Genomic DNA, 13492 nt, shown 5'->3' with positions numbered 1-13492 from the left:
GAACCTAGTAAAAAAAGCCAAACAAAAAAACAAGTGTGGGATTGCACTTTTTTTTTGCAATTTCACCGCACTTGGAATTTTTTTTTCCCGTTTTCTAGTACACAACATGGTAAAACCAATAATGTCATTCAAAAGTACAACTTGTCCCACAAAAAACAAGCCCTCAAATGGTCATATTGACAGAAAAAAAGCAACAACCAAAAAAAAACAAACCAAAAAAAAAACTTATGGCTCTGAGAAGGGGAGCGAAAAAAGAAAAACCGAAAAAAGCTCCAGGGGTTAAGGGGTTAAATTGAAAATAGTGGCATGTAGAGCCAAAATCATGGTCATTTCAAATATTTCTGGACCTAACAGTATATATTATAAAACTCCCAAAAGTGATAAAATGTTAAAAACCGCATCACTCAAGTTAAAAACTGTTGTCAGGTAGTATATTAACACTTCTGGTGCTTTTCAGGAATTAATGCCAAGTTGCATAACAGGAATTACATTTTTTATTTTTACCACCTAATTGTTGCTAACCTTTGAACAAGCTACTACCATCAGGACCACACAATAATGATCTCAGGGTGCCAATGGGGGGGTTAAAGAGGTAGCTTCCACACAGTTAACCATGTAGATGCCGCAGTCATTATTGACAGCATCATCTAAGGCAGTGTTCCCCAAGTCCGGTCCTCAAGAGCCACCAACAGGTCATGTTTTCAGGATTTCCTTAGTATTGCGCAGGTCATTGAATGCTTGCCTGTCCAGGTGATGCAATTATCACCTGTGCAATACTAAGGAAATCCTGAAAACATGACCTGTTGGTGGCTCTTGAGGACCGGACTTGGGGAACACTGATCTAAGGGCTTAAATGGCCATGGTGGATGCCAATAAGGATAATGGCTGATGCAGCAGGGTGTCAGCTATGGTGTACAGCTGCCGAATTTTTTCAGGTTGGAGGATGCTATTCATATCTCAGGTCAGTAAAAAGAAGTATTGGCGGTCACTAAGGGGTTAGACAATATAAATAAAGTGCTGCTTTAATAAAATGTGAATGTCATTTTCGATTTCACTAAGGTTATTTAAAAAAAATTCCAAAAGGTTAAATCAGTTTATTGAGAAAAATGTTTAATCTCAATTTAATCACAGTAAAAAAACAAACAAAACAAATACAAAGAAACACATAACATCAATTATATACAAATATGTGCATCCAAGTAAAAAAGTTAAAATGTATTTATTTTAAGGAAGTCTGTACTTAAAGGCGTTATCCGGGACTATTTTAAGTTTAAGGGTATGTGGACACACAAGAATTTCTTGCAGAAAATTCCTGAAGAAAACCGGACATTTTCTGCAAGAAATGCGCATGAGGTTTTTTTTTTTTTCGCGTTTTTTTCCGGAGCTTTCCCAATGCATTATATAGCGGGAAAAACGCGAAAAAACCCCTCCAAATTAATGAACATGCTGCGTTTTTTACCGCAGTCATGTGCACAAAAATTGCAGAATGCAATGATAGGATGCATATGTATGCATTTTTTATAGCGAAAAAAACAAGTAAAAAAAAACGCAACGTGTGCACACAGCCTATGGGTATGTGCACACGATGCGGATCCGCAGCAGTTTCCCTTGAGTTTACAGTACAGTGTAAACCTATGGGAAACAAAAAACGCTGTGCCCATGCTGCGGAAAAAAACGCGCGGAAACGCAGCGTTTTATTTTCCGCAGCATGTCAATTCTTTGTGCGGAATCCACAGCGTTTTTACTTCTGCTCCAATAGAAAACTGCAGATGTAAATCCGCAGCGGAATCCGCAATAGAAAACGCAATAAATCCGCAGTAAAAACCGCAGTGGTTTTTCAATGCGGATTTATCAAATCCACTGCGGAAAAATCAGCAGTGGACCATTCTACGTGTGCACATACCCTGAGAGTTATAGGCAAGTTGTTGCCAACTACCTGCCTGTTACCGATCTTTGCTGGCTCAAAGTGGTCACAGACCACTTCTGCTGGCAACTCTGCGGCTTCTGTTGATAGGACGTCAAGAGAGCAGCTGCTTCATTTCACTCTGCTCTGTTGATGGGGCGTGACTGCTGATGTCAAGCTGACTGACAGCTGGCTTCCTGCTGCCTAACTGTGGGGCGGGGAGCCAGCAGTCAATCAGCATGATGTCTGCAATCATGCCCCATCAACAGAACAGACCAGAAGAGGAAGAGCTGCTCTGTTGATGTGAGCAGCCAAACCGCCTGCAGAAGCGGTCTGTAATTGCTCTGAGCCAGGGCACAACAGGCGAGTAGTTGCCAACTACCTGCCTGCCCATTCGGATTCCAATAAGGAAAAAATAAAATAGTCCAGGATAACTCCTTTTATGCAGGAAAGACAACAAAATGAGAGTCTTTAATTTTAAGGGAATATTACCACTGTGAGAAACCTATGTATTTAGCTGCAAAAATATGGACAGATTCTAGCATAGAAAGTAGAAAAAAATTCCTACGGTAACTAAACAAAAATTCTTTGGGGATTGTTTTCTTGCATGCCTTTGATGACTCCCAATCAAATTGTTGCCATTAACGTTATGGTTCCCAAACAACATAATTATTAAAAAAAGTATAGTAGAATGCGTCAATACAACGCTAAATAAAAAAAACATATACTGTGATTTAAATTAATAAGCAAAAGTTTTTGGCAGGTTTGGAAAAAAGGCTGCAAATTAAGAATACTTTCAAAATTATAAGTGTCAATGGTTTATTTTTATTAAATGACAAACTACAAAGTGAAGGAACAAAATAACATTTTAAATCAGATATTTGCCTTCAAAGCAACAATTTTTCTTGGTACACTTACACAAAGTCAGGTATTTTGTAGGAGTTCGAGCAATCAGCTATATCAAACAGATGACAATGATCATCATTGTCATATGTAGGTTGAAACAGGCATTAAAGGAACTGTTAGCACAGAATGATCGTAAAACCAAATTCAGGAGATCGGCGCTTCACAGCGTGTCCAATCATTAAAATACACATTTAGGCTACGTTCAGACTAGCGTTGTGCTAGTGTGCGTCGGGTTAGCGTCGGGCGACGCAGCGGCGACGCACGCGTCACGCGCCCCTATGTTTAACATGGGGGACGCATGCGTTTTTGTTTGTTGCGTTTTGCGACGCATGCGTCTTTTTTGCCGCAAGCGTCGGACCAAGAAAACGCAACAAGTTGCATTTTTCTTGCGTCCGATTTTCGGCAAAAAACGACGCACGCATCGCAAAACGCAGCTTTTTTCCGCATTTTTGCGTGTGTCGCGTCGCCGACGCAGCGGCGCACAACGCTAGTCTGAACGTAGCCTAACAGCTGTGTGGTCTTTATCTATATCCACCCTTCCCTGCATCTATGAAGCCAAAACTGTCAAAGAAGAGGGGGGTGTGGAGACTGATGGAACACAAGTAGCTTGGGCAGGTGTATTTAAATGCCCTGCCGTTAAGCACCGAGTGGCGGGACTATGTGTAAATAGTCATTCTGTGGGGACAGTCCCTTTAATCAAAGAAGGGGGAGGGAATGGTGTAGATATAGGGAAGACCAGTAGCTGAGAAGGTGCACTTTAATGATTGGCCATGCCAAGGGTGCACCAAGCGCCTGTACTTGATTTGAGTAAGATTTCTGGACTGAGGAATGCCACAGCTTATCATTAATTTAGTCGAGTTGTGGCATCATGCCCCGGACCTGCCACATCTTCACCCATTTTAGCAAACTTGGCATGAAAATGCCAAGATTTTCAAATTTGTGTCTTTTCAAAGCAATTTACGCCAGTGTTCTGACAATTATTTTGATGAATTGGGGTCATTGGGCTTACTTCCCATCGAAATGTACAGCTGGGCTATCAGCTGAGAACGAGCAGCAACTGGTGGAACCCAGCTACACACATCTACCTGTTCGGAGAAGTCTGGCCAGAGGTAATCTTCATAGAAGAATTGTGGCCAAAAAGCCATACTCTTCTACATGGAAATAAGGCCGAGCGAGTCAACTGTGCACGAAACATATGAACTTAGGTGCAGATAAATGTCAGCAGGTGCTTGGAACTTACGAGCCATAATGTGAATTATTTGACTGTGGTTCATTCTCCAAGATGTTTGGAACATACCTTCCTGTCAAGTTCCATCGAAAACCATGCAAGTGTACCTAGAAGAATTGATACTTTATTGAAGGTAAAGTGCAGTCACACCAAACACTGATTTAATTTCGTTCATTCCTTTATACTTTAGTTTATTTTTAAGCATTCTTACTTTGCAGCATTTTCCCCACACCTGATTACAACTTCTGTACTCAACTAATTGGAAATATCCTTGGCAAAAGTCTCACTGAATGTAACTGTCAGACATGGTAGAGTCTAGTTCAATTATGAATATCACAGTGCAGAAAATAAAAAATGTAAAAATCCATGGAGCCGCAAAAAATGTTTGGGGCCTAAGACACAAGGTTTAAACCTGTACAAATACTATTCATCTTCATCACCACTGCAAGCGGCTTCAGCAGCACTGCAATCTTCACTTTCCATCAACTGTTCTTCCGCAGTAGCTGTACTCTGGACTGTGAAAAAACAAAACAGTAAGTGGTTTCAAAATATGTTGGTGTCCGACGTATCCATAATATTCGCTGGTTAATCAAATTTGCCTTATTAATAATTTAACAGGACTGATGACAGGAGACTGTCAACTGCAGACTGGGAGAGGCGGGAAAGAGACATGCCCTATGATTCAGGCATTTATGGGCTGCTTGGTTATCTTCACACGTGTTGTTTTGCCGCTTAAAGCACCAGCAAAGTGAATGAAATCTCATGCACATGCTGATTATCTTTTCCTAGCAGATTGGAAGCAATTTTTAATCTGTAGCGTGCCAGTTTTTTCAGCATTTTTGCCGTTTTTCACCCATTTAAATAATCGGGGAAAACACATTAAAAAATGAGAGTATTTTGTACAACGTTTCTCCTGACAGGAGACATTGTTGGTGCAGAAATGTCTGCAGCAAATGCTTAATGTGTACACATACCGTTAAGTGCCACCAAAATATAATGCAGAGCTAGAGAGAAACAGTTCTGACACAGGAGAGACTTAAGACTTAAATTTCACACTTGCACTCAAAAAGCTATTAAATTATGTTTTTTTTTCTTTTATAAATGATGACCAGTGTCAGACTGGAGTACACAGGGCCAGCAGAAAACATTATTCCTGGGGCCCACCACCCATTTATTATAGAAATAGGAAAGGTTAATGTCTGCAGCAAAAAGGAGGAAAGCGCTGTGTGCATTAAGATAAAGAGGGTGAAACGAAATATCAGAGATTTCTTTCATTTTTCTTATCACTATATGGACTATGTTGAGTATGATGGACTACGCTGGACCAATATAGGATCTAGTTGGTTCACAAAATGATCAGAGGGGGACAATGTAGGGTAGTGGGAATGTTTTTTTTAATAAAGTATTCTTGTTTTTTCTAACACTTTATTATAGCATTAAAGGGACACTGTCACCTGAATTTGGAGGGAACAATCTTCAGCCATGGAGGCGGGGTTTTGGGGTGTTTGATTCACTCTTTCCTTACCCGCTGGCTGCATGCTGGCTGCAATATTGGATTGAAGTTCATTCTCTGTCCTCCGTAGTACATGCCTGCACAAGGTGCAATCTTGCCTTGCACAGACATGTACTATGGAGGACAGAGAATGAACTTCAATCCAATATTGCAGCCAGCATGCAGCCAGCGGGTAAGGAAAGGGTGAATCAAAACCCCCAAAACCCCGCCTCCATGGCTGAAGATTGTTCCCTCCAAATTCAGGTGACAGTGTCCCTTTAATAATGGCGGTATCTGACAGACACCTTTAAGTTATCATCGCAGGGGCTTAGTGCCAGCCAGTGTTTTGTGGTCTCAAAAACTGACACCCCCCTCACTATAAACGCCTAATGCGCCATATAAACTGGGAAGAAGTTGGCTACCCCCAGAAACAGACCACCCAATGTGATAGTTTGTGCCTGGCACGGCTGCAGGCTATTATGTTTAGATTAGGAATTAACATATCTAGGGACCGGACAGGATCAGTTTGCTGGTGTGTTAGTTTTGCATTGGCTGGTTATGAAAATGTGCGGACCCATAACAAATAAAAAGTAAATAAATTAAGCTGTTTCACATGGCAACATTTTTATCCTTTGTTAGCTTGAAAACATAGCCAAATGCTCAAGAAGGAAAATAATAGCGCTTTCTATTCTAAAGGAAAAAAATGCCCTCAATATATTGGATACATACTGTATAATTCTATGTAAATGAATTGTTAGACAGCAAAAATTGCATGGGCTCCTCTCATGCTACATAACCAATACAGGTACAGATAGCAGCACACTGATATTATCAAGATGGGAAGATCCATGTATAGTGGTCCCTTCACACCCTAAACACACCAGCAGTCACCCCAGAGGTGGCCTGTCACATACAATGGGCCAATTCTTAGGGTAACCTGGCTCTTCTCCATACCCATGTTTGGGTATTTAAAGAAGTTATGCAAGATTTTTTTAAACTATGGACCTAAAAACTAACAGGTGGGTAGTTTCTCACTACCTGCCGGCTCTACCTTCTGATCGCTCCTGCCAGCGATTTAGTTGCTCCTTGTCAATAGAGCAGCCGTTTCTCTTCCAGGCTGCTCTGCCGACACAGCATGACCTCTGTCATCACTGCATGACCTCTGTCATGTTGAATAACAACAGACTGATTGCAGTTAGGCAGCAAGAAGCGGACTGTTAATCAGCATGATGTCATTAGTCACACTCAGTCAACAGAGCAGTGTGGAAGAGAAAAAGCTGCTCTGTTGACATGAAGTCAGCGGAAGCCACAGAATCGCTGGCAGGACAGGTCAGTGACCGTTGTATGCAACAGAGGTTTGGCCTTAAATAAGGAATATGGACATGGTAATAATTTACACACCTTTAACATCAAGTAATAACCTGCTGTGATTCTCACCTAGTATACCTTGGTCTCATAAGGAATTAAACATTAATCACGGAATCAGTTTACAAGCAGGTACAGCCCAAGTGCTACATTACCATTGCATACAATGTTCCAAGTAGCTACTGTACATTGCAATGTGGAAATTACATTATGCGTCATTTCCCTGTGATGATTTTCACTACGGATTTATCCCTTTACATTGCATTGGGTAAAATGTGCAGGTAAATCTGCATGTAATAATTGTGGGTATTGGCAACACGGCTCAAAGTAGGATATGTTTTCCAAAAAAAAAAAAAAAAATTAATGTGTGAAAGAGCCCTTATTGACAGAAAACAGGATTTTTGGTTGCTTACCGTAAAATCTGTTTCTTGAAGCCTCCATTGGGGGACACAGGAACCATGGGTGTATGCTGCTGCCACTAGGAGGCTGACACTATGCAAATAAAAAAGTTAGCTCCTCCTCTGCAGTATACACCCCACCGACTGGCATTATACTCTTCAGTTAGTGAGAAAGCAGTAGGAGATAAGTAGCAAGGTTGAAAACCATAACCACAAACTTGAGAACTGTAAACGTGAGAACAGTCATAGAACAGAAGAATTGGGAGGGAGCTGTGTCCCCCAATGGAGGCTTCAAGAAACAGATTTTATGGTAAGCAACCAAAAATCCTGTTTTCTTTATCGCCTCTCATTGGGGGACACAGGAACCATGGGACGTCCCAAAGCAGTCCCTAGGGCGGGAAAAACAGACTTCCATCAGGTCAGGGGACTCACCACTGCCGCCTGCAAGATCCTTCTGCCTAGGCTGGCGTCCGCCGAAGCGTAGGTATGTACCTTGTAAAATTTGGCGAACGTGTGGATGGAAGACCAAGTTGCCGCTTTGCAAAGCTGTTAGGCGGAAGCCCTGTGGTGCACCGCCCAGGAGGCGCCCACTGCCCGGGTAGAGTGAGCCTTAATCCCAGGAGGGGGCACTCTGTTCTTGACCCGGTAAGCCTCCAAAAATTGCCATTCTGATCCAGCGAGCAATAGTCGCTTTAGAAGTCGGCTGGCCTCTGCGCGTGCCATCAGGAATGACGAAAAAGGAATCCGTCTTCTGGAAAGTGGACGTTCTATCCCAGTAGATCCTCTCTGCCCTGACGAGGTCCAGCCTGTTCAACGATCACTCCAGGGGATGAGCCGGAGCTGGACAAAAGGAAGGTAGAACGATGACCTCGTTGAGGTGGAAAACCACCTTAGGAAGGCAGGAAGGCGGAGGCATGAAGACCGCCTTGTCCTGGTGAATGTCCAAGTACGGAGGTCAGCAGGACAGGGCCGCCAACTCGGAAAAGTGGCAGATAAAGGTGATGGCCACAAGAAAGGCCACCCTCAAAGATAGAACCGACAGGGGAAACTCCTTGAGAGGCTCAAAGGGGGAAACCCTCAGAACGTCCAGAACCAGGTTTAAATCCCATGAAACCACGGGGGCCCTGTACGGAGGGACAGCGTGGGCTACTCCTTGAAGGAAGGTCTTAACCTGTGGCCGAAAAGCTACAGTCTTCTGAAAGAGGATGGAAGACGCAGAGACCTGGCCCTTCCGGGAACTAAGAGCCAGGCCCGAATCCAGTCCTGCCTGAAGGAAGGCCAAAATGGAAGGCAGGGAAAAGGACATAGGTGAAAAGCAGTTGGACTAGCACCAACGAAGGTAAGCCTTCCAGGTACGATAGTAGATCCTGGAAGATGAAAGCTTCCGAGCCTGAATCACGGTGTGAATCACCCGGTCCGAAAGGCCGGACGCTCTTAGAACTGTGGTCTCAACAGCCACGCCGTTAAACTGAGCGACCGAGAATTCGGGTGGCAGATCGGACCCTGAGACAGCAGATCGTGGCTGTTTGGAAGGCGCCAGGGAGCGTCCGCAAGAAGATTGACGAGCTCCGCAAACCAAGCTCTCCTGGACCAATCCGGGGCGATCAGAATGACCGGCACCTTTTCCACTTTGATCTTTTTCAACAGTTTGGGAAGTAATGGAAGGGGTGGGAACAGGTAGGGCAGCACGAACTGTGACCCAGGAATGGCCAGAGCATTGACGCCCACTGCAAGAGGATCACGAGACCTGGAGATGAACTGCAGAATCTTCCTCTTCATTCAAGACGCCGAGAGATCCACGTCCGGAGTCCCCCATCGAAGAAAAATCTTGATGGAAGACCTCCGGATGCAAGGACCATTCCCCTGCCGCGAGGCCCTCGCGGCTGAGGAAGTCGGCGGCCCAATTGTCCACGCCGGGGATATGCCCCGTGGATAACACCGGAGCCGTCGTCTCTGCCCAAAGCAGGATCTTGGATACCTCAGCAAGGGCCAAGGAGCACAGAGTCCCCCCCTTGATGGTTGACATATGCCACAGCGGTGGCGTTGTCAGTCTGGCTCCGGATAGGCAGACCCCCTGAGAATCCTTTCCCAGTGGTGGAGGGACAGAAAAAGGTGGCCCGAATCTCGAGGACATTGATCGGCAGAGACGACCCCTGCGCCGACCAACGGCCCTGAACCGTGCGGTGGCGAAAAACCGCACCCCAGCCGAGGAGGCTGTCGTCCGTCGTCACCACTTACCAGGAACTGGAAAGAAGGACCTGCCCTGGGAGATGAGAGGTGACATCAGCCACCAGTTGAGAGACCGTTTGACCCGAGAAGAGTCGGATCGGACGGACCAGGGCGAAGACAGACCTGTCACACTGAGACAGAATGGCATGCTGAAAGGGTCGCGAATGAAATTGGGCGAAGGGAATCGCTTCCAATGATGATACCATCCTCCCCAGAACCTTCATGGCCGATCGGAGGGAGGGAGGCCGAGGACCCTGGAGCAAGCGTATGTCCCGACATAAAGAGGATCTCTTGTCTTTGGGAAGGAAGACTTTGGTCTAACAAATGTCGAAGAGCATGCCCAGAAAAATGATGCGCTGAGAAGGAATAAGGCAGGACTTCTTCCGGTTGACCAGCCACCCAAAACGGCTAGGGTGTCGAGAACGACGGACAGACTTTCGTGAGCCTGAGAAAAGGACAGAGCCTTGATGAGGATGTCGTCAAGGAATGGAAAAAGGACCAGGCCTCTGACTCTGAAGATGGCCAACAGCGCCGCCATGATCTTCGTGAATACCCTTGGAGCGGTTGTGGGACCGAACGGCAGGGCAACGGATTGAAAATGTACCGGGAGCACCGCAAAGCGCAGGAATCGGTGACGTCCAGGAAATATCGGGACATGGAGGTAGGCGTCCTGAATATCTATGGAACACAGAAATTCTTGAGCCTGCATGGGAGCAATTATTGAACGAAGGGATTCCATCCCGAAGTGTCTCAGACGAACTCTCCTGTTCAGTAATCCGAGGTCCAGAATGGTGCGAACCTTGCCGTCTTTTTTTTTTTTTTTTTTTTGGTACCACAAAAAGGTTCGAGTAGAAACCTGTGAACCGTTCTTTTCCTGGGACGGGAACGATTTCCCCGGCTTTGAGAAGAGAAGCGATGGCTGCGAGGAAACCCGGAACTAGAGCGGGATCTCTGGGAGGTCGGGATTCGAAGAAACGATCCCGGGGTCGTGAAAACGAACTCTATCTTGTATCCCGAGGATACAACTTCCCTGACCCATGCATCCTCTACTGCGGAGGTGCAGACGTCCCTGAAAAAGAGAAGACGGCCACCCAACCTGGGAGGTGGGTTGGAGTCTTGTCAGAGTCATGCTGAGGTGGATCTTCCAGTCCTGGCCTGGAGGATCTACCCGGGGAGTAGCGAGGACGCCAGGACGGAGTGGGCCTAAAGGGCACCGCTTTCTTCTCTTGACGTGCCTGTGGACTCTGGTGCTGCTGAGAAAAGGAGGTTGGTGCCGTGAGGCGATGAAAAAAGGCCGAAAAGACCAAAACTGCCGTCTAGGAGGAGGGCGACGAGGATTAGCCTGGGGGAGAGGGGACTTGTACCCCCGGTGGCGTCCTTAATGATTTGGTCCAGCTTGGAACCAAAGAGACGTGAGCCCTGAAAGGAGAGACTGGTGCGGGACTTTTTGGAACATAAGTCTGACCCCCAGGCCTTGAGCCAAAACGGTCCGGCGGATGGCAACGGCATTGCTGGACGCCTGAGCCGCACAAGACGCGGCATCCAGAGAGACGGAGACCAGGTATTCACTCGCGTGGGAAATCTGGATGGCAAACTCCGCCAGTTGCTCAGGAGGCGCTCTGTCCAGGATATCTCGACGGAGCTCTTTGGCCCATTTGGAAAGGGATTTCGAAACCCAGGTGGAAGCAAAAACTGGGCATTTGAAGCAGCTGCAGCTGCCTCAAAGGCTGACTTCGCAAAGGACTCTATAACTATCGTTAAAGTCCTTCAGGGCTGCTCCGCCGGACAGTGGAAGCACCGTGTTGGTGGAGAGCCTGGAAACGGGGATCCACCGAGGGGGAGACCGTCCAATTGGCAGTAAGTTCTGGAGAAAAACTTAGGTGGTATAGCCCGTCTAAACGAAACCGCCTGATCTGCGGGTTCCGTAGAGGGATCCATAATGCCACAGGTTTGGTTTATAGCTCCAATGAGATTCTGGACCATATCCCTCATGGTGGCGATTTGGTTAGAATCCAGCTCCGAAATGTCCTCCGAGGGCTCATCAGATAACGCCTCGCTTGATTCAGGGGAGAAGGATCGGGAGGACGCCGACCGCAGAGGAGGACCGTGTGGCGAGATGGAGCGAGAAGAGGACTCAGACCGATGTTCCTGTCTGGACCTTTTGCGGCTTATCAAGGAGGGCTCGGGCGGAGGCTCCTGCAACCCGCTGGCCACTGTGGGGGCTGCGGAGGTAATCGGTCCAGCACGGATAACAGAAATTTTGAGACACCCGCATTAGATCGGCCACCGATTGAGACAGAGAGAAAACCCAGCCTGGGATGGGGGTATCACTCTCGGGCGGACCGGCCGGAGGATCCTGGGCGGTGGGAACAATCGGGTTGCTGCAGGCCTGACAGAGCGGAGGATGAAGTAGGAGGAAGAGAGCGGCCCCCTTTAGAGTTAGCCATTTTAGAGAGGTCCGTGAAGAAAATGCAAGAGGGTTAGGGGACAGAGGGGAGTGTCAGTCTGCAATTGCAGAACTACTCACGGCAGACGGATTGCGGAGTGAAGCTGACCATGCATGGACCTCTGGCGAGAAGTGGACCCTTAGGCAGGAGGGTGGAATGGCCTCCTGGCGCAATTTTGCCGATCTGCGGCTGTCTTGTATCCTGTGTGGAGGAGAGGGCTCGTGGCTAGGGAGTCCCAAGATGGCGCTGGTGGGCAGGGAAAAGAGGCGGTGCCTCAGTGCAATTGTCGGGCGGGAGAAAAGCCCGCCCGATGAAAGAGGGAAGGGGGCGGAGCCCGCCACCGGAAGTAGGCCCGGGCAGAAGCCAGGGCCTAAATTAGGAATAGGAGACCGGCGGAGAAGGGCCGCGGCGTAGGCACAGTGCGCCGCATGGAGGAAGCGATGCGGCAGGTGAGCGATCGTTAACAGCGGCCGCATGCCCAAGCAGTGTGGCGACCTGGCAGGCCGCCACGCTGAGGGAGAAGGAACGGCCGCTTACCGTGGCCGGATAGTAGTGGTGGAGAAATGCGGCGGCTGTCAGAGCCCCCGCGCTGATGAAAAAGAATGGCCGCTGTAGGAGCAGGGAGAACGCCGGGGGCCAAAGCGATGTGGCGGCTGGCAAAGCCGCCGCGCTCAGAGGAAAGGAACGGACGCTTACAGCGCCGGAGCAGGGAAGCCGCAGGGGCCCGAAGCGGTGTGGCACGGCCGCGCTTTTAAGGAGGTCGCTGAGCGCACAGCGCAGTGACAGATAATAAGCGGCGCGGTAGACCGAAAAGGCAGCCGCGCCGGAACTAGGAGAGAGGGCGGCCGCAGCCGAATAGGCGCGGCGGCTGGGAACAAATGTGACCCACATAATGAACCCCTTAACAGGCACCCCCTTTTTGAGGATACAGGGCCGCAGAAAAAAAATAATAAATAAAAAATACTCACCTTAGACATCCCACGCCGGTACTAACCTGGAAAAAATGAGACGTCCAGGGAGCTGATGGACGTCCTCGTCTCCGCAACCGACAGGCTCTGGTGGGCGAGTGGGTGGGGGACGGAGCCAGGACCGGACTTCTAAGCACGCTGGTGTGCTAGGATCTTGGTCCTGGTGAGGGATCTATGAGGATACGGGGTGGCAGTACACGCCGTACTCATAGTCCGCATTGTGGGAGTACAGGTGTGACTGTTCACCCTGTATCCCTCCGAGGAAACCTGAAAGAAAACGACGCACATTGAGGTAGATAAGGGTCTAATGAAAGACCCGTGTCCACCTCCTACTGACACTAAGCTAAACTGAAGAGTATAATGCCAGTCGGTGGGGTGTATACTGCAGAGGAGGAGCTAACTTTTTTATTTGCATAGTGTCAGCCTCCTAGTGGCAGCAGCATACACCCATGGTTCCTGTGTCCCCCAATGAGAGGCGATAAAGAAATGGGGAATAGCAGGGGGGCCCTTAATCAGTTATGGCTTTATTAATATAGAAAGAGATCTTTCTCTAACA

General features: G+C 47.5%; 1 protein-coding gene across 1 annotated transcript in view; it reads right to left on the bottom strand.

Annotated features, from left to right (window-relative positions):
- Positions 1 to 1074: 1074 nt before the first annotated feature.
- Positions 1075 to 13492, bottom strand: part of LOC138642417 (uncharacterized) — a 134516-nt gene continuing 122098 nt past the window's right edge. Inside the window, exon 17 of the mRNA XM_069730563.1 lies at positions 1075 to 4552. Coding sequence (XP_069586664.1) covers positions 4461 to 4552 — 92 coding nt within the window. The 3' untranslated portion in view covers positions 1075 to 4460. The remainder of the gene's footprint in view (positions 4553 to 13492) is intronic.

The sequence above is a fragment of the Ranitomeya imitator genome, chromosome 6, assembly GCF_032444005.1.
Source record: "Ranitomeya imitator isolate aRanImi1 chromosome 6, aRanImi1.pri, whole genome shotgun sequence".
In the NCBI taxonomy this organism is placed as follows: Eukaryota; Metazoa; Chordata; class Amphibia; order Anura; family Dendrobatidae; genus Ranitomeya; species Ranitomeya imitator.
Note: the sequence above shows the minus strand (reverse complement) of the source record. Positions and strands in the feature narration are given on the sequence as shown.